The sequence below is a fragment of the Drosophila suzukii genome, chromosome 3 (assembly GCF_043229965.1).
Source record: "Drosophila suzukii chromosome 3, CBGP_Dsuzu_IsoJpt1.0, whole genome shotgun sequence".
Classification (NCBI taxonomy): Eukaryota; Metazoa; Arthropoda; class Insecta; order Diptera; family Drosophilidae; genus Drosophila; species Drosophila suzukii.
The window spans coordinates 58,962,952-58,990,169 of record NC_092082.1 but is presented as its reverse complement, the minus strand read 5'-3'; the positions used below and the strand labels follow the sequence as shown (position 1 = coordinate 58,990,169).

At 38.6% G+C, this 27,218-nt stretch overlaps 1 protein-coding gene across 2 annotated transcripts; it reads right to left on the bottom strand.

Annotated features, from left to right (window-relative positions):
- Nucleotides 1-2,233: 2,233 nt before the first annotated feature.
- LOC136117686 (myb/SANT-like DNA-binding domain-containing protein 1) lies at nucleotides 2,234-26,997 on the bottom strand. Of its 2 annotated transcripts, none has more exons than XM_070996502.1 (6): nucleotides 26,715-26,997; nucleotides 3,511-3,643; nucleotides 3,029-3,406; nucleotides 2,756-2,972; nucleotides 2,576-2,695; nucleotides 2,234-2,515 (listed from the first exon to the last, which is right to left on the bottom strand). In XM_070996502.1, the coding sequence occupies exons 3-6, from the start codon at nucleotides 3,048-3,050 to the stop codon at nucleotides 2,509-2,511; spliced, it is 366 nt and encodes a 121-aa protein (XP_070852603.1). In that variant the 5' UTR covers nucleotides 3,051-3,406; nucleotides 3,511-3,643; nucleotides 26,715-26,997; the 3' UTR covers nucleotides 2,234-2,508. The 2 variants fall into 2 exon arrangements, with proteins under 2 accessions (XP_070852603.1, XP_070852604.1); XM_070996503.1 differs by having other exon boundaries at nucleotides 26,837-26,997.
- Between the last annotated feature and the right edge of the window lie 221 nt (nucleotides 26,998-27,218).

The window sequence follows — 27,218 nt, the reverse complement described above, 5'->3', positions numbered from 1 at the left end:
TACTAATCAACTGTGACAAAATAAGCACACTATCTATACGCATAGTTGATCAAAACGGTGATTTGGTGAATTTACGTGGTGAAAACGTTTCGATTCGCATGCACAGCTGGAGTGTGAAATTGTCGGCTAACCGCGAAAAACCAAGATTAGCTATAACTGGATTTACACTAAATGGATAACTTATCACAAATAACTTATCAAACTTGAAAGTTCACTTGAATTCTGAGTCATATCCATACAAAATTTCAATCTAGTTACTATAATCGTGAGTCACAACCATTTTTGACCCCAAATGAATATAAATTGAAGGCCCCTATTATTGATCTTTCATATCAAAACGAATCAGTGAAAACTGGTCCTATTGATATGAGAATTTCAATAGAACTGAAGACACCAAGTCATGAAAATACCCAAGCTTACTGTCTCCTCATACATGACCGTTTAGTTGAATACAACCCATTAAACGGACTAGTACAACGAGTTGTTTAACATTAGAAAAATGTTGAAAGATACTGTTTCGATTGATGTTCAAGGTTTCTTCGATAATAATAATAATTTTATTCTAAAAGAAATTGGAATTGTATTCGAAAAAGATCCAAACTTGAATAATAGTTTTTTAATAGAACCACAATATGATTTTACTTTGCTAAATACAAAATCTCGAAAGACTGCAATTTGGTTAACTAATACACATCACAAAATTTATTGGAACGATGGAGAGAACAGTTTTCCACAAACTCGAAAGTATCTAAGGACAATTACAAGCGGAAAACAAATTATTTGTAAAGGTGTGGAAAAGAAACGATTTCTACAGAAGTTTTTTGGGAGTCGTCAGGTCATTAATATCGAAGAAATGGGCTGTCCGTCATTAAACAGGCTTAAAGGAAACCGGTTTCCCTATTGTGAAACACACCTTAATACCCCCTTCCCATACAGTCCATTCGTTAGAAACGGTTGGGATTTTTGACAAATGTGAAACTCCGATTCCCACAGGGCACATCCACCATCTACCATCCGACAACAGCTGTCAGTTCAGCTGTGACTAATAAAAACACAATCAAAAATTGTTAAAGTGGATTTTGCCAGACCAAAATGAACAATTTACCAATTATTTTGACTGCTGTACAACAGCAAAATCTTAAGTTAAATCAGCTTTTATTGGCAGCCAATTCAGAGGAGTGGAATGACGACGAATTGGATCTGTACGAAAGCACGAAGTGTGTGGATGCTGGTACGTGCTCTTGAAATGTATTAAAAATACGATTTAAGAGTGCGAATTATATTAAACAGAAGCGATACGGGACATTTTGGGAGAAGGATATACCGGAAAACAACGACGAGTTCTTCAAAGAGAGCTTTCGTATGGAGAAGAGGACCTTTTCGTTTTTGGTGGACCGACTTGGTGTTTTGCGGAAGAAGGACACCAACTGGCGAAATGCCATTCCTCTTGAAAAGCGGATCGCTATAGCCTTGTGCACCTTGGGATCATCAGCGGAATATCGTTCCATCGGAAGGCTTTTTGGAGTTGCACAGAACACTGTGTGCAAAATTCTCCACGAATTTTGCCGCGCACTCATTTTTGAGTTTGCCAGCGAGTTCATGTCACCGGACTATCTTTCTCCAGAAAAAGTGGACGAGTGTGTCAAAGGATTCGAAGCAATCGGATTTCCCCAGTGTCTAGGTGCAATTGGTAAGACATAAATTCATTAAATCAGTTCATGGTCTTAGCAATGTATAATGTATAGATGTATAGATGTATAATGTGTAGATGGTTGTCACATCGAAATAAAACCGTCAGCAGCAGAAGCAGTCGATCACCACAACTACAAAGGCTGGTAATCAATAGTATTATTCGTTCTCGTGGATTACAGGTAAACTGCGTTCTTCTAAGAGCTCAACAATGTTCTAAACGCATTGTATTTTAAATTTACTACAGATACAGATTTACCTATGTAAACATCGGCTCTGCTGGGCGCTGCAACGACTCCACTATATTTCAAAAGTCGAGCCTGGCAAGGAAAATTGTGTCTTCTTCGTTTCTTCACGAAATAACAAGGAAAATTTGTGGCGTTCAAGTTCCGGTGCTGCTTATTGGGGACTCTGCCTTTAGATTTTCCCAAACGCTGATGAAGCCGTACCCATTTTCCACAACTGCATTCGAAGAACAGCGAAATTTTAACTATAATCTGTCTAAAGCTAGGCGAGTGGTAGAAAATGCATTTGGCCATTTAAAGGCAAGATTTCGGTTTATTGGGAAAGGTCTTGACAGCCACTACAAGAATAATAATGCAGTTATTCTAGCCTGCTGCATTTTGCACAACATTTTAAATGAGCACAACTATAAATGAAACTTGGCAACAGGCTCGAGCAATCTCTACAAGCTCCGACTTATGGTCCACCTTTGCGCGCTTAGCAGGGGGCGCAGTGCTGCCCGAGCGTTGACTGCCGCTGCAGGTAGAGGCTTCCCTGTCATCTGGGCCGACATCCAAGAGCTCCACAAAGTATTCCCTAGTATCTGCAATAATCAAATTTTTTAAAATAATGTTAAACCGAAAATATAAGTGTGGGGACATACTCTCGTATGTTCTGCTCCATATTGTGGATGCGGTATGCGCCTAAAAACGAGTGGACCAACTCATAATGCTGCCACGAGGAAGGAGCGCCACCGCTTGGCCCCATTTTATTTTTCTCCTGCCTGCAAGGAAAAGTATAGTTGAGTGGATTTCCAATATGTTGTTGCGCGCATATAAGTTACCTGTACTTTTTGGTCAGGTTCTCTATTTTCGTTCGGACGTCCTTGTAGGACACATCAAACCCAGCTTCCATTAGGGTCTGGGCCATCTCCATGTATATATGGACATTTTTTCTGGCTCCGCGCAACTCCTCGATGTTCTCCTGCCAAATCTCGATGAGCAGGACCTCCATCTGCTTAGTCCACCTCAGTTTGCCACAAGCAGTTCGCGTATTATTGACTGTAAAATTAAAAGCAATGAATTATTACAAATATAAAGAGCATTTATGTTCATACCTATTGCTTTGTCGCCTTCCATTTTCAAAAGTTTCCCGTCATCATTGTTTACGTTTTTGTAGTGAATGTTCCACTTTCCACTTTCAAGAAGAAGAGTTTAGGGTGTTCACCCAAAATTATCGCCTAACTATCGGATAAAGTAGTCCGTTAAAATTGGATGGGGAACTAACTGGGAAATTTTCGGAACGGCAAAACCTTATGGACCATCCGTTCAACGGATGGTAGATGGTGGATGGATCTCTGTGGGAAGACCCTATAAGGGCGGGGTTTGTGCTCTAAACAATGCATACATTATTTTGACATTTTTTAAAAGTAGCTCCAAAACAATAAAATAATTGTTATACATCATTTTAAAGTTGAGACTAGACGTGTAAACCCCTACAAGAAAATAAAATTAACAAAATGAAATTTCATGAGGAAATTGACCAATTTATTGAACAATTTAAAGGTTTAATTGTTTAATTGGTCAGCATTTTCAATACCTTCTAAACACAAAAACTATGTTCATGAATCGAGGTGGACATGATCTCAAAACTACGAATTATGGTGAACACTTTACATTTTGTAATCCAGAAATGACGTCGGAAACGTGCGCCTGTTTCTTCTATGCAAATGCTGGAATCAAAGCAGAAAATTAATTTATATATATAACAAAAATGTTCGCAATACCAAAATAAATGAATGCTACAAAATAAACTTCTGACTTTTTATTTTGAGTTAAAATTACAGGTACGGAGAATAGAAAATATTTCCTTGACTGAGATATGTCGGCTACTTGCGAGTTGTTGCGCGGTCGTCCCATATTATGGGACCGTCGTATGAGGTCGTATGAGGTCGTTGGCGTGAGGATCATGATCTTGTCAACGAGCGTGCGCCTTCTGGGTTGTGCATGTGTCCCTTTTATTGCGGTCAGGTAATTGACAGGTGCGCATGTTCGGGTAGCTCTTGCTTGAATCCCTTTTATGACATGTTTATGGCCGATTTGTGGAAAGGAGAGAATCTTAGACAATTTACCAGTTAAACGTTCTGGGGCGGAAACAAAAATGTGTATTTGAAAATATTCCACATCTGAGAATCATTAACTTGTGAGATTTATTTGATTGGGGTTCTTTTGATTTCTAAATTAGTTTTATAATCATAGGAAACATTATTCCCCAACATGATCGGACATGTTCCTCTAAGATAACCATCTTTGAATACTTTGGGTGTGCGACCTTTCTCCCGTGTACAGCAACACCTGCTGAATATTAATTGCTGATAATGAGGAAAAGGATACATGGTCAATATTGTCACATGGGGATGTGGGGAAAGTGTGCGACCTTTCTCCCGTGTACAGCAACACCTGCTGAATATTAATTGCTGATAATGAGGCAAAAAGGTCACGTGATCAGTATTGTCACATGGTGGTGTGGGGTTGGGGGCAATTTAGTATACTCTTTATGGATATGATCGTGACATTTTTATGACATCTAAACCCCTTAAAATCAGATAATTTATGGATTATGCTAATTGTCCCAGAACCCGCATACATTAATAAAGAGGCGGGGGCCATTAATATGTTAATTAGTTAGAGGCGGGGGTCATTAATATGCTAATTAGTAAGGGGCGGGGCCATTAATATGATAATTGTCCCAGAATCCGCGTTTCCCTACCACTGACGAGGCAATCGTGTGATCATTATTATTATACATTTTTCCACCTCTCTGGAAAGTGGCCTTATAATGGCATCGAAGAGTTGGGCGATAATGCAAACTTCGTAATATGGGAGCTCAATAATCATTTTTGGCGTCATTAGGTGGATGATATGAGCGATTTCGCGTTAAAGCTAAGAGGCATTTTTTACAGGCGGTGTTGTAAATGCATTTGTGGCAGGACTTAGCTGGAACACATTCAAGGTGGTCTGCAAAAGTTCTGGCTCTTATAGGCGCCGGTGTCGGTGAGCATAGGGTTGAATGAGCTCTCCACAGAGAGTGTTTTTTGCGTTGTAGTGGGGTATTTTCTTCTTGTTGTTTTAAAGCTTTGGTGAGTTTGCGGGAGGACTATTTTAACCATTGTCGTGCAAGAAGCGACCTATGAAACTGCCATTCTCGTCATAGGCGTCGCTTTTCTAGTACGAGCTACTCGATTTGTTGATTTTTCATATTTTACATGTAAGGCGCTTGTGCAGCTTGAGGAGTTGAAGTGCGAGCAGCGGTGACAGAGGCGGACTCTATTGTGTTGACAAAGATGTCGATGTCACCTTCAAAGTCGCGTACAGGTCTTAACGAAACGTGCGAGCTTAAACAGCAGATCGAATTGGTGTTATGTGAAGACAATTCAGTCTGTTGAACTTCGGTTATTGGATGATGGAGTAGATTAATCAGCACAGGCGAGTGATCAGATGACAGATCCGAAAGACTTTCGGCGCAAATCAGGATCCTAGAAATTTCTTTAGTTATTGCGAAATCAATTAGTCGGGGAGTTTTTTTTAGATCTGTTGGTCAATATGTTGCATTACAAGACTGTTTTCTTTTTGAAGTCACAGGAGAGATCCCCAGTGTGTGTGCTTGGCATTGTAGTCTGCTATGAAGTGCTCGCCTAATGAATTGAAGAACTTCATAATCTCACTTTCAGTTATAGTGAAACGAGGGAGGCAGTACACTGCGGCTAGTGTAAGTTGGTTACCACTATCCAGTTCTATTCTAGTTGATGTGGCTTGAATATAGATAGTTGCCAAATCCATGTAGTGGTGGTGCTTAATAAGTTTTCTAAGCAAGATATCAGTTCCACCGTGTGCTTTACCATCGGGATGGTTTGTTGCGTAAAAGCAATAGTCTCTTAAGATAAAGTTATATTTATTTGTAAGATTTTTTTTTCTGAGAACAACATTATTTATTTGGATTGATGTGATACCAACATTTGTATCAATAGGTTGTGATTACGTGTAAGATCTTGCATGGTTCACCGCATGAAAGACATAAACTCCATATGGCTTTGCTGTAGCCTAGAGAAAATAGGCTATAAATGGTTTTGTGGCTGCTCCATTGCCTGATATTGCTTTGTCGTGTTTACCTCTAGGGGAGTTGATTTTTTTTAGTGCGATGTATATGGCGAAGGAGGCTCTATGCTCATTTCAAATCGCCGGCAAATGTTACATTTGCCTTGTGGAAAACTCGGAGTCAAAGTCAAAAAACGATCTAGCTGCGTTCGAATGGAGTACGTCTGGTTTTTTTGATTCAGATGATTTAAACCATACGTTTGCAGATCGTCACTAGTAGTCACTCGCTGATGGATTCGACTTTTCAACTCCTTACATATTGCGCAATCTCTGCAGTAAGCGTTGTGATTACGACCGCACTTACTGCACCTTTTAGTGTGAGGATTGTCTTTGCTCGATGGACAGTGTGCGGAGTCATGAAACTCTCCAAAAGCTACACACACTGTGCGCAGTGTGTAGTGTGACTGTGTATGCCCATATTCTTGACAATTCATACATTGTACAGGTCCGTTTTTGTGGTTCTCTTACAGTGATTTTACAATGTAAAAGAAACTAAAGATTTAAAAGCTCACAAAAAAATGTCCAATGGATCTATATAAATATTTTATTTTTGACTTTTATTTTAAGTCTTTTATAATAATTGCTCTTTGTTTACCAACGCATTGCAGCCGTTATTTTAATTTTAATCTTATTCTCGTTTTGGTGAACAAAATACTAACCTTGCCCTTTTTATACCCGTTACTCAAAGAGTAAAAGGGTATACTAGAATTGTCGGAAAGTGTGTAACAGGTAGAAGGACACGTTTGCGACCCCATAAAGTATATATATTCTTGATCAGGATAACTATCCGAGTCGATCTAGCCATGTCCGTCTGTCCGTCCAAATGAACGCTGAGATTTAGAGATTTGGCATGCAGATTCCTGTGCTTCTTCCGCAGTGCAAGTTTGTTTCAGCAGGGTGCCACGTCCACTCTACCGCCCACAAACCGCCCGAAACTGTGACTCCTACAGTTTTGATGCTAGAATAAAAATGTTAACTGACATGTTTTGTTTTCATCAATACCCATCGATTGACCCAATTCGCCACGATTTTCCAAGCCCACTTTTATGAAAGGGGGTATCTCGGAAACTATCAAAGATAGAGAAAAGCGATTCCAGATTTAGATTCCGTAGTCTTGTACGCAGCGTAAGTTTGTTACGCGAATATGCCACGCCCACTCTAACGCCCACAAGCCGCATAAGCCTGTGGCGCCCACAATTTTCATGTTAAATATTTACTAAAATATATTAGTGTAGTCAATAATTATCGATTGATTCAAAAAAAAGTTCGCCACGCCCACCCCAACGCCCACAGAACACCAAAGCCTGTGGCGCCCACAATTTTCATGCTAGAAAAAAATTTGAACTGAAATGCATTAGTCTCGTCAATACCTATCAATTGACACAAAAAAAAGTTTGCCACGCCCATACTAACGCCCATAACGCTTAAATCAGTCTACCGCCCACATACCCATATATTAAGATCGCGGGTAGGTGGCGCATTTCAATCTCGCTTTGCTACTTGCATACCTCCATTTCCCTTTGGTCCCTTAAGCTGAGTAACGGGTATCTGATAGTCGAGGTACTCGACTATAGAGTTATATTTTTTAACTTAAATATATTAGTCTAGTCAATACCTATCGATTGATCCAAAAAAAATGTTCGCCACGCCCACCCTAACGCCCACAAACCACCAAAACATTTGGCGCCCACAATTTCCATGCTTGAAAAATATTTTAACATAACACATAACCATATATTGAGATCGCGGGTAAATGGCGCATTTCAATCTCGCTTTGCTGCTTGCATATCTTCATTTCCCTTTGGTCCCTGATACTCGAGGTACTCGACTTTTTAAGGACTAAGTGTTAAGACTACAATTGAACGCATCGAACACCAAGAAAATGTGACATGTTAAATAACTGGAATCGGGAAATAAAACGTTTTTATTCTGTACCATATTATTTGCCCTTCTAGCCAAATTTAGATACTGATAAAAATGGATCAGTATAAACTTTTGAAGGCAGCTAGAAGTCGTGCAAGGGCAAGCATTAAGAGTTTGCTAACGGCGTCTCAAGATCCACGTGCGGGATCAAAATGGGAGCTTGATGAAATACAAGTGTTAGTCCTTTAGCAACCAAATTGCCCTTTTTGACGATGAGGAAGGGAACGACGATCCAGCCATCAACAACAAAAGGTACGAGGACAAGTACTTACAAGCGAGCACATTGTTTCGCAACCTCATACGCACCTGTATAGAATCTCAGGATAATGAAAGAGAAGGGAACAACTTCAGACTATCTGGCAACCTTGGCGTGGCCGCACCAATGGCATCAGGAGTGAGAAACGAAAACCTATTTCGTTTTCTGGAACAACAAAAGCAGCACAATGAGCGTTTGGTTAAGCAATAAGCAACGCTTTTAAGGGCAAACTTGACAGCAAATGTATTTCATAATGAACTGCCAAGAATTTACTAAGCTATTCACTGTGGACTACAAGGAGTGACCAGCCTTTAAAAACATCTTCGAGCAAGCAGCATTTGACAGCAATACAAAAGTTGCACTATTTAAAAACGTACATCACTGGTAAAACTGGCTCCCACTGCTGAATCCTTGTGCAACACAACAGCAAGGGCTACGAAAAACTGTATTGCGAATAGCTCTGGTGTTTGTTAGGGACGCAAAAGGATCGGAACTGTCGTATATCTCCGAGAGGTGCGTACAGGCACTCGGACTGGCACCTCACCGTCACGAATATTGGTGCCCGGATTTGCGTCAATAAAGGCTAAGACAACTAGAAACTGAAGCACACTGGACTTGCAATCAAGGATCTCTGATCACACAATGAAAGTACGTGCCCACGTACTTAGCAAACTTACCTCCACGTTGGCAAGACACGATATCGCCGCCTCAGCCCCAAGGCATTCGTCACTTGATATACTCCTGGGCAGCGACTACGTTTAAGCCGTGGTCAATAGATGTTCGGCAACCAGGGCAACCTCATCGCCATTTCGACCACATTTGGATGTACCAGATGTTCATCTACAACAACATTTCACACGGCTGTTGACATTGACGCATAGCTACGGCGCTTTTGGGAGCTTGAGGATATCACCCTGGAATTCCATGGGAATCCAGAGGTCGATGAACTTGAACAGCACTTTGTGAAGATGCACACCCGGACACTAAGGAGCGTTGCGTAGTCGAGCTTTCGTTCAAAAATTGCAAGGAACAGTTTTCGGATAAATTAGAGGGAGTACTACATCTTCATTCCCAGATTATCTTCTGTTAAGCCACATGCGAGAACTATCGCCAGAAGACATTGAAAAACAGCAGAGCTTTTACTTTCCACATCATCCTGTAGCTACCCAAAAATTACGGGTCCTATTTGACGGCTCATACAAGGACACGAATGGACGGTCCTTAAACGATACTCTGCACAATGGACCCAGCATTCTACCAATCCTTTCCTCGATTTGTATGCGTTTTAGAATGTTTAAGTTCGTCTTCTCAGCAGATATTGTCAAAATGTATCGACAAATCTGTGTGGCTGCCAACCATTGTAGCTATCAGCGTATTGTTTGGAGAGAAGATAAAACGAATCCTATCAAGCACTAAGAACTCTCCACGGTAACATACGGCACATCCTGCGCACCATTTTTGGCCGTGAGGGTCCTTGACCAGATAGCTCACGACCATCAACACGAGTTTCCAACCGCTGCAAAGGTCTTGAAGGGCGACGTACTGACGGAAGCACATACTGAGGAGGAGCTCATTCGCAATCAAAATGAGTTGATCAAGCTTATGACATGTGCGGGCATGAAACTTGGTACATGGGTTTCCAGTTCATCACATGTCGCTGACAGATCTCTCGCTACAACCAAAGTACAAGGCAAAGGATCCAGTTCTACAGCAAAAGCTATTGGCATCCAGAAAAGGATATGTTATCCTACAATGTTGGCCTTACAACAATTCCGGACAACCCCAAACGCCAAGAGCTGTCAGATGTGGCACGCATTTTTGACTCGCTGCATCAGTGGTAGTGTAGCTTAAAATTCGGTTCCTAGAACTGTGGCTACTCCATATCGGCTTGGACACGGAGCTTCCTCCCAAAATTGCGAACTGGTAACGACCTACACATCCTTCGAATTCTACGCCTGCCAAGTGTCCAAAACAGTGAAGATCACATCGAACATCCGCAGTCACCTATAGCAGAGTGGTGCGAGCAGATGGCATAGCAAGAAAAACCTGAGTTGCTCTACTGAGCCGGCAATTCTTATCAGTCAACACAAGAACATATAAGTACATGCATAGTGTGACTCAACCATAGTCTTGGCTTGGATTGCATATCCACCAATTAAGCTTAAAACATTTGTGGTCAATAGAACATCAGAAATACTCGTTATCGAGCAACACATGGCATCATGTAAACACAAAGGAAAATCCGGCGGACTGCGCCACACGAGAAATGCTTGCTTCAGAACTTCCCCATTTCCCCGCACTGACCGCACAGGAAAGCTGCTCATTGGGACCGACTGAAGCTTTGATTCAACGTGCCTCGTCCTGGACAAAGCTGGTGCGCGTTGTAGCTTCATCCAAAAGACAAAGGCCATTAAATCTGCCAAATGGAAAGATGCTCACCTTTGAGGAGATTCAGGCTGCTCGCAATTCTTTGCCTGCGAGAGGCTCTTTACTCACGGAAAATAAGTCACTTCACAGCCGCTCCCAGTTGGTGAAGCTTTCGCCGATTATCTGCAAGGATGGCCTTGTTCAAGTTTGTGGTCGACTGGAGAACTCACAATTTCCAGCTAATGTAAAATACCCTATACTGCTTCCAAGGTCAAACCGTTTCACAAGAATGACTTTAAAACTCGAGCATACCTCAAATCATGATCAAGGAGTTTCTGCACTTTTTGTAATTCCTCGTCAAAGATAATGGATCTTTGGTGCTCGTAGCCTGATAAGGATTCTGGTTCACAACCGCATTAAATGTTTTCACCAACGTAAACGTACTCATCTACCAGCCATCCGTATAACAGAAGCTTTACCCTTCCAGCACTCAGGCTGTGATTACGCTGGACCATTTATACTAAAGGAAAGGAGAGAGCACAATCTCCGAAAAACTAAGGGCTACATATTCCTCTTTGTTTGCTTTGTAACATCAGCCATACATTTGGAACTGGGCACCGATCTAAGCACAGGCACATTCATGGAAATTCTTCGGCGTTTCATGTCCCTTCGAGGAAAATGCTCACAGATCTTCAGCGATAACGGGGGGAATTTTCTTGGGGCCAAAGGGCATTAGATAAGATGCAGCAATTCGTATCTTCGCAGGAACATCAACGCAATCTAACACTAACACTGGCCAATGATGGAATCAAGTGAAGACCTCCCAATTCGCCACATTAGGGAGGGAAGTGGGAGTCATCAGTGCGTTCCGTTAAATTAAATTTGCGTCGAGTTGTGGGAAAAACTGTTCTAGACTTTGAACAATTGCAAGCTCTAATTGCTCAGATCAGTGCAGTGGTAAACTCGCGTCCGTTATGCTACACAACTGACACTGACCTTACCTACTTCTCTCCGGCCCACTTTATAATTGGACGCTCATTCACAACTGTTCCAGAGGGAGATATGACCCATTTGTCGATCAATCGTCTGGACTATTGGCAACACTTGCAATCGACGTATCAATGGATGTAAATTTGGAAACGCAGGCACCAAGAGTATTTAACATCTATGCAGCAAGGTCAAAAGTGGAGCATCAAGGAACGTAACATCGCAGTAGACAATGTAGTCCTCGTCAAGGACTCAAATCTCCTTCCAGCAGCTTGGATACTAGTCCGTGTAGTGGAAGCTCATACTGGACCAGATGGACTTATAGGCGTTGTAAAACTTAAGACGTCTACAGGAGAGGTGACCCGGCCCATCACCAAGTTAACTGTACTGCCTAATTCTGAAACTTTGTTTCAGGGCGGCCCGGGATATTGATGAACACATTAGCCGTTATTTTAATTTGAATCTTAATCTCCTTTTGGTATATAAAATACTAACTTTGCCCTTTTTTTATATATTTTGGTGCTGCGTCACACTTTAGAGATCTTTTGGGACTTCGTGTTAGGACTACAACTGAACGACCCGGACGACTGAACCCCCCGGAAGTACAGTCCACTAAAATCGGGATTAAAAACGTTTTTATTCTACTCCATTCTCTGTGAAATATATCAATGTATTATTGTAACCGTTATATTGTGACAAATAAAGTAAAATGGCTTGTCATAACAGTTATATCGGACTGATAAATACAATTGAAAAAAATAAGTGTTACCGGGTTACTGGTACTTCCTATGCGAAGGGAACTAAATTAAAAGAAACTGGTAACGTAGAAGCTTTGAAGTTTGATGCCGAACTTGCGAACCAATGACCAATATAATTCAAATCTTTACGGAAGTTGGTAGACTTCTGCAACTTATGCAACAATTCAACATGCTATCCACTCGAATACTCTTTCAACATTTCAGAAGTTTCAGCGGAGGTTACTCTTTTTGGGCTTCTTGACCGCACGCCATCTTGACCAAATGATCCCATCTTTAGCAGGTGTGTATTGCAAGAACTTGCGTTTGTATAACGTTTGTAGCTCAAGTCATATACCATAGAAACCATCATTTGCTTCTCCTGATGCCTCAGATGCTACATTTTACCAGTCAGGGTCAAACCCTCGACCTTCCTCTGCATAGTTTTTATTCCCGTTACTCGTAGAGTAAAAGGATTCATCGGAAAGTATGTAACAGGCAGAAGAAAGCGGTTCCGATCCCATAAAGTAAATATATTCCTGATCAGGAGCACTAGAAGAGTCGATATAGCCATGTCCGTCTGTCTGTCCGGATGAACGCTGAGATCTCGGAAACTATAAGAGCTAGGCTACTGAGATTTGGCGTGCAGACTCCTGAGCTTCTTAATCAGCGCAAGTTTGTTTCAGCAGAGTGCCACGCTCACTCTAACGCCCACAAACCGCCCAAAACTATAAGTCCTACAGTTTTTATGCTAGAATAAAAATTGTAACTGAAATGTATTGTTCTCATCAATACCTATCGATTGACCTAAAAAAAAGTTTGCCACGCCCACTTTAACGCCCACAAACCGCCCAAAACTGTGGTTCGTACAGTTTTGATGCTAGAATAAAAATTTTAACTGAAATGTATTGGTCTCGTCAATACCTATCGATTGATCCAAATTTGCCACGCCCATAACGCTTAAATCTGTCTGCCGCCGGTAGGTGGCGCATTTTGATCTCGCTTTGCTGCTTCCATATCTCCATTTAGCTGAGTAACGGGTATCTGATAGTCGAGGTACTTGACTATAGCGTTCTTCCTTGTTATACCCGTTACTCGTAGAGTAAAAGGGTATACTAGATTCGTCGGAAAGTGTGTAACAGGCAGAAGGAAGCGTTTCCGACCCCACAAAGTATATATATTCTTGATCAGGATCACTAGCCGAGTCGATCTAGCCATGTCCGTCTGTCCGTCTGTCTGTCCGTCCGGATGAACGCTGAAATCTCGGAAACTATGGGAGCTAGGCTATTGAGATTTGGCGTGCAGATTCCTGAGCTTCTTACGCAGCGCAAGTTTGTTTCAGCAATGTGCCACGCCCACTCCAACGCCCACAAACCGCCCAAAACTGTGGCTCCTACAGTTTTGATGCTAGAATAAAAATTTTAACTGAAATGCATTGTTCTCATCAATACCTATCGATTGATCCAACAAAAAATTTGCCACGCCCACTCTAACGCCCATAACGCCTAAATCTGTATACCGCCGGTAGGTGGCGCATTTTAATCTCGCTTTGCTGCTTGCATATCTCCATTTAGCTGAGTAACGGGTATCTGATAGTCGAGGTACTCGACTATAGCGTTCTTCCTTGTTTTAAACTATTAAATTTTGAAAATTTTAGCATAAAATTAAATTAAAATATTGAAGTTTCATACGCCGCAGGTCAAGCCCATTAGGAAGAAGGGTGGAGTACAAAACAGGTAGCTTAACGTCTCCTCAGCAGGAAAATAAAGCGGCCCAAAAGCTTCCGAAAAAGAAAAGACGGATGATCTGAAACAGCTGATAGACCTGGGAAGCGTTCCACTACCAACCCAATAAGAGACATAGTCGATGAAATCGTTTACCTACACTCAGAAAATAGGGGAACGAGGGAAAAAGGTTGTTGTACGGCACTAAGCACTACTGCGTTGGGACAACGATGGATGTTAGTTGGAACCACAAACTAAACGTATTGAGCAACTAATATATTATAATGTATGTACAGAGAGTAATTTAAAGTCATTTTAAGGACCGTATTCTTCTGTATGAAACTGACAGTGGGCAAGCATCCCACAGAGTCGTTGGGGGTTCCCCAATGATTAGTTCTACACCTGTTGTTGTGGAATGCCTTGTCCGACGGGATCTTTTTGACCACGATACCTGAAGGGGAACGACTTATTGGCCTTGGTTGCCAAGCAGCTTTTGGATGCAGAAAGAACCTGAAATGAAGCAGGGAAACGAGCAAGCGCAAGGCTCGATTTTAAAGGACTCGCCATGGCAGCGCACAAGACTGAGGCAGTCCATATTAGTAGCAGGGAGATAATGAAGGCACCTACTATCTACGTTGGAGAAGCCACAATAACATCACACCCAAGCAGAAATATCTTGGGTGTCATGATTGACTACCGGCTGTACCCCCCGGCGAATTAAGACCTACGGTAAGCTATCTTAGCTCCGAGTTGGCATTTATGTGTTTAATACCACCTCTAAACAAGAAAGGAAATTAACTTCGGCAAGCCGAGGCTTGTATACCCTTGCAGTTATAAGAAATAATCAATGTGAGTAACATTATGTATAATTTTTAAAGATTGTTGCTAGCTTCAGTAATATTTGAGTAAAATTAAATTCGTAATACTGAAAAGCTTAAATATTCCATATCCCAGAGTAAAAGAAAATACAATCAGAATCAACAAAGAAAAAAAATTTTTTTTTAATACTATTTCATTTTTTCTCAAACCGTTTCTTTGATAGTTACATGTTAGAGTCGTCCAATGTTTATAAAAGTTTATTTGAAATTTCTCAAAATACAGAAAATGAAGTTCCCAATAGTATAATATAATATGTCAAAAAACACCGAAGCTATAATTTGTTTCATATTATTTTCCCACCAATTTTCCGATCGTTCCTATGACAGCTATATGATATAGTCGTCCAATTTTGATCAAATTACATTCGAAATTCAGATCTTTTTAGAAAATGTTATTTCCAAGCGTAGTAGATCTTATGTTAAACAAGGAAGAACGCTATAGTCGAGAGCCCCGACGATTAGATACCCGTTACTCAGCTAAAGGGACCAACGGAAATGGAGATATGCAAGCAGTAAAGCGAGATTAAAATGCTCCACCTACCGGAGGTGGACTTATTTAAGCGTTTTGGGCGTTACAGTGGGCGTTTTAATTTTTTTTTTTTTTTGATCAATTGAGAGGTATTGACGAGACCAATACATTTCAGCTAAAATTTTTTATCTAGCATGAAAATTGTGGGCGTCACAGGTTTGGGTGGTTTGCGGGCGTTAAAGTGGGCGTGGCAAACTTTTTTTGGGCCAATCGATAGGTTTTGATGAGAGCAATACATTTCAGTTAAAATTTTTATTCTAGTATTAAAACTGTAGGAGCCACAGTTTTGGGCGGTTTGTGGGCGTTGCAGTGGGCGTGGCACATTTCTGAAACAAACTTGCGCTGCGTAAGAAGCCTAGCTCTTAAAGTTTCCGAGATCTCAGCGTTCATCAGGACACACGGACAGACGGACAGACGGACATGGCTAGATTGACTCGGCTAGTGATCCTGATCAAGAATATATATACTTTATGGGGTCGGAAACGATTCCTTCTGCCTGTTACATACTTTCCGACGAATCTAGTATACCCTTTTACTCTACGAGAAACAGGTATAAAAACACCAAAGATATTATTTTTTAAAATCCTTTTTCGATTATTTCTATGGGTGTTAAAAGATATAGTTGCCCGATTCGGCTGGTTCCGACTAATATACTACCTGCAAAAGAAAGAACACTTTTGGGAAAGTTTCAGCCCGATAGCTTTTAAGCTGTGAGACTAGTTTGCATAGAAACGGACGGACATGGCTAGATTGACTCTTCTAGTGATGCTGATCAAGAATATATATACTTAATGGAAACGTCTCTTTCACTGCGTTGCAAACTTTTCATTGATATCATAATACCCTCTGCAAGGGTATAAAAAAAGAAAAAACATATTCATGCAAGTTATCCAACCCGTGAAACTAGGCCTCTTATGGCTTTTATAAACAACATTTTCAAACTCTGCATTTGCCTTTGTATTTGCCTTTGGCTCTGAGGTCCGATCATGGTTCCCCAGCTTAGTTAAGCAAATCAAAATTAAAGTAAGCATCAGCTTCCGTTCGTAGCCCAATCAATTGCGCCTTTTCAAACTCTGCATTGCCTTTGTTTGAGGTCCGATCTTGGTTCCCAGCTAAGTTTAACAAATCAAAATTAAAGTAAACATCAGCTTCCTTTCGAAGCCCAATCAATTGCGCCTTTTGCGTTTCAACTTCCCACTAAATTGCATCGGTCAGCATAATTGAATTTCACAATGAGAATTCAATAAATTGAATTTCTAAAAATTCAAAAAGATAAGCTCCTGGCCGAGGTTCATTGGATCAGATTAAGAAATGAAGAAGTCAGTTCTATTTTGTCCGAGACGGCGATCGGTTCACAAGTATTAAAAGTGTCTTGTATTCATTTTGTATTAAGAATAAAGGTTAACACCCGAGTTTTAAAATAAAAAATACATATTTTACAATCATTTTCAAACAACGAGTTTAATTGGCGATCAACGTGGGGCCGCGTTAAAAAAAAAGTTCCAAAAATTGTTTAATGAAAAATAAATTAAATATAAACGGAGCTCGCGCGGCCAACAACACAAAAATTTTTAGTGGAAACATTTTAAAATCCAACAAACGACACAACAAAGTGACATTGATCGTTAACAACAATTAAATGGAAATTAATAAATGAAATAATCCATTAAAAGGTGAATTTAAAATAAAGGTGGGCCAAAATCTTAAATCAAACAATACAAGAACACAAAATAAATAAAATAATTTAAAAATATCGCAAATAATTATTAAAAACCAGAAACGCATTAAACTTAAACACATAAACAAACAAGAACTGACAACAACAACAAAAAAAAACACAACACGCTAAAAAAAGAAAAACTGAAGAAGGAAGGAAAGGCACTCTATCGTCATTAATCTACACTAAATCCAGGAAGGAAGATCAACCCACAAGCTCAAAGACGGAAGACCCCATCGGGACAGTCTCATGAGGAATTAATGTACAATAATAAAAAATTAAAGATTATAATTTAAGAGAGGGAATTTGAGAAAAATAATATATTATTTAAACATTGATAAAAAATAAGATAGATTCGCGATTTAATAAATAATATCAAGTAACAATCTGGAAGATTTGATAAATAGCCTTGGTGAATTAAATTTAACAATGGCAACCGGAGGCTCAGCACCAAATTTTTCTGCAGTTAGTATAGCCACAGCCGGCGGCTTAACAGTGGAATTAACAAATAGATTGATAAATGTTCAATTAAATAAAGTGAGCAGGAAAATAGGAGATGCAAACACTGTGGAGGATTATAAAATACAAACAATAGACCCAACTATGAAATGTGATACAACACTTGAAGTGGTAAAATCTTTACCAAAATTCTCCGAGGAACCAACACAATATGTAAGTGAAGGGAAGGCGCAGAAACTGTAATGAGTCTTTATAGAATTCAAAGTGAACAATATTTTATCGCCCTAACAATTTTACGAAATAAAATTATTGGAGCTGCCGATGATGCTCTTACCAATCTTGGCTCCGTTTTAAACTTTCGAGCAATCTTATCTAGATTGGCCTTTATATAGCGATAAACGACCAATACATATTCTCGAGTCAAAACTAAGTATCCTCACGAATGACAGTTACAGAATACTATAATGGTCAATACAAAAATGACTTTAATAATAAACAAGGAAGAACGCTATAGTCGAGTACCTCGACTATCAGATACCTGTTACTCAGCTAAATGGAGATATGCAAGCAGCAAAGCGAGATTAAAATGCGCCACCTACCGGCGGTATACAGATTTAAGCGTTATGGGCGTTAGAGTGGGCGTGGCAAAAGTTTTTTTTTGGATCAATCGATAGGTATCGACGAGACCAATACATTTCAGATAAAATTTTTTATCTAGCATGAAAATTGTGGACGTCACAGGTTTTTGCGGTTTTTTTTTGGGTCATTCGATAGGTATTGATGAGAACAATGCATTTCAGTTAAAATTTTTATTCTAGCATCAAAACTGTAGGAGCCACCGTTTTGGGCGGTTTGTGGGCGTTGGAGTGGGCGTGGCACATTGCTGAAACAAACTTGCGCTGCGTAAGAAGCTCAGGAATCTGCACGCCAAATCTCAATAGCCTAGCTACCATAGTTTCCGAGATCTCAGCGTTCATCCGGACGGACAGACAGACGGACAGACGGACATGGCTAGATCGACTCGGCTAGTGATCCCTATCAAGAATATATATACTTTGTGGGGTCGGAAACGCTTCCATCTGCCTGTTACATACTTTCCGACGAATCTAGTATACCCTTTTACTCTACGAGTAACGGGTATAACAAAACCTTAATGACATATGGAAAAGACAGCGTAATTATAAAGGAAACAAACAAAACAATAAGGGGCAATGCTATACGAATATTTATATCCGGGCTAAACGGATCTATCTCAGAAACTCTTTTCTCATTAAATCCACCAGATCCACCAGAAGCTGAATAATAATTGCCAGGCAAATAATAATCGAGGTAGATACAATAATAATTATTATCAAAATAATAATCGATCAAATTACTATCGCCCTAATCAAAATAAAGAGCAAACTCAAGCTCAGAAAAGGGAACTAAAAGGAACAGTAAATCAGCCAGCTAATAAAGTAACCAGATTAAACAATATCAACGAAGATCATTTTTTAGACCAGACCCCTACAGGGGAATGTCTTATTAAAATAGGATAGACCGAAAAACCAAGAAGCAGTTAAAGATTTTAATAGATACAGGAGCCACTGCTTGTTATATAAAAAACGGAATTTTCGAAAATAAAAATGAGTTATCAATATACAAAAAGGTAACTACAGTTCATGGGTATTCAATAATTAGGTACTACCATTTTATTATTATATTTGAAACAAGACAAATATTTTATGAAATTGAAGAATTAGAATCTGATCTTCAAATTGGAATCAATTTATTAAGAAATATTGGAGCTATAATAAATATAGAGAAGGGAGTCATGGAATATAAAGGGAAAAAAGAAAAGTTAAAATATTATTATAATATTATTAGAATCTGATCTTCTAATTGAATTAAATTTATTAAGAAAAACTGGAGCTATAATAAATATAGAGAAGGGAGTCTTGGTATATAAAGGGAAAACTGAAAAGTTAAAATATTATGATAATGAGGAAAAAATGAAATAAGTTTAATTGAAGAAAATAATATTCTTTCGTTAAAAGAATTCATTATAAAGAAATATTTTAATGATAAAAGCTTGGGAACTAAAAATTCTGAGAGTGCCGACGTAGAAATATCCGATAATACAATACAAATACAAATATCTTGGGAATTAAAAATCCTGAAAGTGCCGACGAAGTAAATACCGTCAAAAATCAAATAAATAAAAATGATTTGAAATGTACAAATTTCAAGCCCGCCGTTATTGAGTTATCCGACAAAAAACAGACAAATAATATAGGTACTGATCAATAAGACGGACTAATGGAAAAAACAGTTCACTATATCGAAAAAGACCATTCAAAGATAAATATGCGAATTCTTTTTAAAACAGTCATAAAGGGGGAAATAAATCTTATTCACGTCAGGCCAATATACGGTGTTGGGGCGGTGCGGCTTGATCGATGAAATAATTGAAGCCCCAAGATCGAGTGGTACGCATAAAAATACGCGGGTACTTTTGGGTTTTTACGCGACGTGCGTAGGTGTTTATTAGTACACTTTGAAACATGAACTGCTTAAGCCTAACTTAACTTAAGCGCTCCAGAGCAGAGCGGAGACTTAGGGGAGAGATGGAGAGGGAGAGCGGACGGCAGTGCGAGCGCGCGAGTTGTAGACATCTGGATAAAACTGCCGCTCTACACTGCCTCCTGAAATTAAACGCCCTTTTGGCGTGAACATACGGGAAATAATATCCGTATGCTTTATATGTCATCGACTTGATGAATAGCGAAATCAGTAGAGTGTTAGCAGAAGAAATTATAAGGTCTAGCCGAAGCCCCTATAATTCACCAGTTCTGGTAGAACGGAGAGAATCAAGGCGACATCCATAAATTAAGACTCGTCATTGACTATAAAAAATAAAATGAAAGTACCATACCTGACAGGTACCCATTGCAAGACCCATCGGTAATTCTATCTAATTTGGGAAAAGCAAGATATTTTATAACAATAGATTTTGAATCAGGTTTTCATCACGACATTATAATATTCCCAAACTCGATTAAACAACATTATATAGACTTAAGGGGGTATTCTAGTCTAGAAATTTGAAAAAATCGAAAATTTTTTTTTTTCATAATTCGATAGTTTAGATATTTAAAAATATCTCCCTAAACGGATTATTCAAAATTCAAATTATTTTTAAAATTATGGCTGATTAAGAGAATGTAAGTTATACGTGCTATTCTATCAGTTACACTGCCTGAAATTTAACGTAAAACTTTAAACGCGGTTTTCTCCAAACTACGTTTTCTGATACGGTAGCCATAATATTTCAAGTTCTAATCAGCCGATTTACTTAAAATTTGGCATGAATATTCTTTCAATATCTCTCTATCGCATGAACCAACAAAAAATTGGAATTTAAAATTTGTAATATTTTTTAAAAATTCGATAAAATTACAAAATTAGTAAAAAAATCGACCTTTTTTTTGAGTGGCCGCCATTTTATGAAAAATTTTTTTTTTTTAGTTTGGCTGGTTCATGACATTGCGACATTCGTACTGACTAAGAATCTTTTTTTTTTTTATTTTTCAAATGACCACAAGGGTAGAAATCATGGCGACGAGGACACGGCCTTTTTTTTCCCCCTCTACTTCAAGGACGCATAACTCGACGAAAAAAAAAATATTTTTTTTTTTAAATTTTATTTTATGTACTCTTCTAAGTTAAATAAACAAATGATAAAAAACCCGACATTAAAAATATCAATTGTTTAGTTTTAATTAATTGTTAAAAAAAGGCTCGAAACTAGAGCCTCTAGACTAGAATACCCCCTTAAAAAAAATTATAAATATATTATTAAGGGCAAACATTTTTTTTTTTTTTTTTTTTTTTTTATCTTTGTTTTTATTTACAATCTGTTTGTTTAAACAATAAGTAAATTGTATAATTTATATTAAATTAACAGAAATAGCAGTTTTCCAGTGAGCCCTGCTATTATATATAACATCTTTCCTGTTTGTTGAATTTATCTATGAGGGAGATCCAGAATATGATATCTTTTCAGTCTTCTTACTGTTAAACTGTTGTCTACTAGACTTAAGGCTAAATTATTTTCGTGGTTGTGAAGTCTGTCGATATATTTCTTACTAGTTTTATTTATTTCTTCTTTTATGGTTGGAATATTAAGATCTTTATGAATATTTGCATTGGATACGTAAAAAGGAGCATTGACAATTTGTCGCAAAGTTTTTGATTGGTAACGCTAAAGTATCTCAATATTTGAGTTGCTAGCAGTTCCCCAGAGCTGTATAGCGTAGGTCCAAACAGGCTTCAGTATGGATTTGTAGAGGCGAATTTTGTTTTCCAAAGTGGTTTCCGATTTTCGACTTATCAACCAGGACATTTTTAGTGTTTTAAGTCTGAGCTGCTGGCATTTTGCTTTAATGTGGTTTTTCCATGTTAATCTGCGGTCGAGATGCAAGCCGAGATACTTCACACAGTTACTTTGTGGAAGTGGTGAGCCGTTAAGTGTAACATTTGGGCAGCTACCTTGTCTTAACGAAAAAGTTATTTGGACGGATTTGAGGGAGTTGATTCTAATTTTCCATCTAAGAAACCAGTCTTCAATTAGGCTTAGCTCACACTGCAGGAGTTCAGAAGCTTCAATTCTGGATCTGCTTGTGGCCAGAACGGCTGTATCATCAGCATATGTTGCAACAGTGCAGTTATTTGTAACTGGCATGTCGGCCGTATATAGGGTGTAGAGAATTGGTCCCAAAACGCTTCCTTGTGGGACGCCTGCGTTGATGAGGAAAAGTGTTGATGTGTCGTTTTTCTGTTGCACGTAAAAGCATCTTTTAGTCAGATACGACTTGATCAATAAGAAGTACGAAGCAGGTAGCCATTTCTTTATCTTGTACAATAAGCCATTGTGCCAGACTCGATCGAACGCTTGTTGAACATCAAGGAATGCAGCTGTGCAGTATTTTTTGTTTTCAAATGCAGATACTACATCATTAATGACCCTGTGACATTGCTCAGGGGTCCCATGACCTCTCCTGAATCCGAATTGGTATTCAGGAATGATGGAAAGTTCGTCCAAAATTGGCAACATTCTCTTCAATAGTATTTTTTCAAACACTTTCGAGAATATTGTCAACAGACTAATGGGACGGTATGATGTTAATTCAGTTTCTGTTTTGTTTGGCTTTAGGATCATAATGATTTCTGCGCATTTCCATTGACTTGGAAAGTGGTCTAGTCTGAGGATCGCGTTAAATACAAGAGTAAGTTCTACTTCAGTCTCGGTTGTAGAATTATTTATTTCGTTTGGCTGAAATACAGAGTGAAGATGTTGTGCAAATGCTTCAGCTTGTTCAGTATTAGACCTACACCAAATTCCATTGCTTTTACGAATATTTATGTTTCTTTTAGCTGGTCTCTTTAGGTATTTAGTCGCCCTCCACAGGTTGTATTCGTTGTTGCAGGAATTAGGGTCTAAATTTCTCAGATACGCAGCTAGAGATTCATTGCGTAAGTTTGACAGCAGTTGCCTTAGCTCTGAAGCAGCCTTGTTGTACAATCTTTTGTCAGCAGGGTAGCGAGTTTCTTGCCAGCGTTTTCGCAGATTCCTTTTATTTTGTATTTTTTGTCGAAGTTCGATTGAAAGGTACAATTGATTTGGTTGTTGATGGTTAAGAGCATGATTCGTGTTTCTATAGCTTGCTGTATGAATTGTATTTGTAAAGTGCTCCACAGCATAGTCTATTTCCTCTCCTGTTTTTAACGAAATGTCCAGGCTTATAGCTGATTCTAAATAGCTTTTAAATGCGTTGATGTCAGTAGAGGCTGTTATGACTTTATAGGGCTTTTCCAGCATATGGGCTATTGTGCTATATGTTGCTATTATTGGAGAATGATCTGAGTTAAGGTCAAAGCTCTCCATTACTCGCATGTGTGATAAAGGAATTCCAGAGAATAATACAAAATCAATCAAATCTGGAATTTTTTGACTATCAGTTGGCCAGTATGTGGGCTTACCAGTTGACAAACTTGTTATGTTATTGTTTCGTATGCATTTATATAGCTCCGATCCCTTCGGGTTAGTCAATCTGGATCCCCACCATGGATGTTTGGCATTGAAGTCGCCTCCCACGATAAACTTTGTTCCCAGCCCTTGGAAAAAGTTTTTAAAATCGAGTTCTTTTATTGTGAATCTAGGTGGGAGATATATCGCTGTTATTGATACATCTGCGTGCATACATTTTATTTTAATTGTGGCAGCCTGCATAACATTTTCCCTAGTACTGTCCATTATTTGAAATTTAAGGCCCTGCTTGACAATGATTGCAGCACCTCCATGAGCTCGATCTGACGGATGATCAGCCCTTACTGTGTCGTACCCAATAACTCTAAAAAAAGATTTGCTAGTGAAGTGTGTTTCTGAAACAAGCATGACATTGTTTTTAAAAATAAGGATATTTCATTGACATGGTTGGAAAGCCCATTGGCATTCCATATTCCTAAGTTAAGATTTATTTGCATAGCTTATTTACAAGTAACATTATCATGTTAAGTAAATTATTTGTGAGCTGAAATTGTTTTTCTAAGAGCTGTTCTATTCTTTCTAAAGACGTGTTCGAGATACTATTTCCTGCAGCAACTTGAGCGTATGATTGATAATCTTTGGGTTCTTGGCTAAAATTATTAAACGGAGCAAATGATTGAGAGGTAGCAGGGTCATTTTTATTGTTGTCATCTTTGGTGTTTTTCAGGTGGTTGCGTCCGCTTACTAGTTTTTTTGTTATAAGTTCCTGATAGACTTTACACCCTTTGTAACTAGCAGCATGATCTTCGTTGCAGTTGGCACATTTTGCTGGTTGCTCTTTATCTTTTGGACAAATGTTGCTGGGATGGTTAAAAGAGCATTTCACACATCTGTGAGATTTGGCACAATATGACTTTGTGTGTCCAAATTCCTGGCAACGATAGCACTGAACGATTTCTTTGGTTTTACGGGGTGGTTCTATATTGACAACTGCGTTACCAATGTGTTTAACTTTGTAAATATCTAAATTCTTATTGTTGGGCTCAATGTCTAAGTAGAACAAATTCAATGGCTCTTTGGTTACAAGACTTTTAATATTACTAATGTTTCTAACAGCGTGACCTTTGGACTCCACATCTTGTTTAATTAAGTCTATGTCCGTTGAGAAGTGTAAATTCTTAATAACAACTCTGAAAGCCCTCTCATGTTTAAGCTGGTATGTGTGAAATTTAACAAAATCTGTATTAAGAGTTTTAACAAGTTTCCTGTATTCCTCAATAGTCTTTACCATAACTCTCACATGGCCATCGCGTTGAACTTTATAAAAGAAAAGCTCTTTTTTGATTTTAGTCTCGAGATAAGCTAACATTCCTTTTATATCACTAACTTCAGATAAGAATATAGGTGGCGGCTTGGCAGATTCATCTAAGGTGTCTTCAGTTATCATGTCCAGTTCTTCGGTTTCGTCTTCATTTCCGTTGTTTGGTGTGCTTTCGCTTAGGATGGCAAATTGATTGTAGCTGGTGCTAGGTGCAGAGTCCAGAGCGATTTTTTTCTTTAGTAGAATCGGAGAGACTTGGTTTGGTCTCTTGAGTGACTTTGGCTTCGGTTTTACTCTCTGCCAGCTCCAAACCGTTGTTTCTTCTTCGTCGTCGTTCATGTTAACAACAACACTTTGATGGTGCTTGTCATCAACCACTGATTTGCTTCGTTTTCTTTTTTTTTTTGTGTTCTGTTAATAATGGCCTTAGCGCTAGCGCAGCTTCCGCGTAAATTTTAGGCACGTCTTAACTCGGGGAGTGTTTGATCGCGACTCAAGGGCAAACATGAAAATCTCTTTAGAAAAATCAAAGTTTTTTAAACGCGAAACCAGTTTTCTAGGATACATCGTACCTTATAACGTCATCAAGACAGAACCAGATATAATTGACACCATTATTAAATATCCGATCCCAAAAAATATTCGGGAACTAAGAAGTTTCTTAGTCCTTACGGGCTATTATAGAAAATTGGTTTTAAATTAAGCCTCTAAAGCCAAACCTCTAACAAAATATCTTAAAGGTAATAATGGCAAAATTTCAACAAGAATGTCAACAAAAATATCAATTCAGCTGGATGAACCAGCTATTAAAGCTTTTAATGAGCTGAAAGAAAATCGCATTGCTCAATAGAATCAGTTCAATCGGATTATAATAAAAAATTCACCCTGACCACCGACGCTTCGGACGTCGCAATTGGTGCAGTATTATCTCAAGAAGGTAAACCAATTACTTTTATTTCGAAAACCTTGACTAAAACGGAACAAGTTTATGCAACGAATAAGAAGGAACTTTTAGCCATAGTATGGGCTCTTAAAAATCTAAGAAACTACTTATACGGAGTGATTGGAATTGAAATTCAATCCGATCATCAACCATTATCTTTCGCAATCTCTGATAAAAATCATAATATCGAAATGAAACGCTGGTACTCCTTCATAGAAAGTTTCACTCCAAAAGTCGTATATAAGCCAGGTACAACTAATGTAGTTGCAGACGCCCTATCAAGGATTCAAATCAACAACTTAACTTAACTTAACAATACATGAGTCGATTAATATATTCGAGAATACCAGACATATAATAGAATTTGACACTCCCGAAAATTTGATATCAATCTTAAGGGAATATATTCCTCCTAATTTAACGGCAGATATTAATTGTACCTTAGCAGACTTTTATAGAATTCAAAAACCACTTAAAGATAATTTTATGAATAAATTTTCTGAAGACAGAGCACTTATAATCGAAGAAACACATTGCAGAGCAAACAGGGGACTTGACGAAAACTATAAACAAATCAGTAGATTGCCTTATTGGCCAAACTTACTAACAAAATTAAAAGAATATATACAAAATTTTAGAATTTGCGATGAAAACAAATATAACAGGCACCCAATTAAAATTTCAATTGGAGAAGCCCCAATCCCGAGTAAAGAAGGCGAAAATTTACACATCGACATATATTACGCGCAAAGTCTTACTTTCATAACTTGTATTGACGCTTACTCAAAATTTTTAGTAGTAAAAGAAATCCAAAATAAATTAAACATTGAAAACAAAGTAATGGCACTTCGTCAGCAATTTCCACAAGACAAGGTAATAAAGACCGATAATGAACCGAGATTTACCTCGGTCCAATTTAAATCTTTTGCACAAAGGTGCGGTTAAACTTTATATTACGCAGACTCGAGGCACAGTACCTCAAACGGACAAGTTTAAAGGGCACATTTTAAAGAAGAATTTAATTTAACCGACTATTCCAAAATATTAATAAGAGCCGCTCAAGAATATAATCATAATAATGCAACGAGCCAAAAACCTTTAGACGTACTATATAATAAAATAGAGCACGATAACGTTCCTCAAATTTAAAAAAATATATAAGACCAAATGTAAGAAACACATAATGAAAACAGAAAAGAGAAAGTATATCATGTAGGACAGATAGTTCATGAAAAGAAACACGGGGAATGAAATAAACTTAAAACTAGATATAAAAAACAAGTAGTT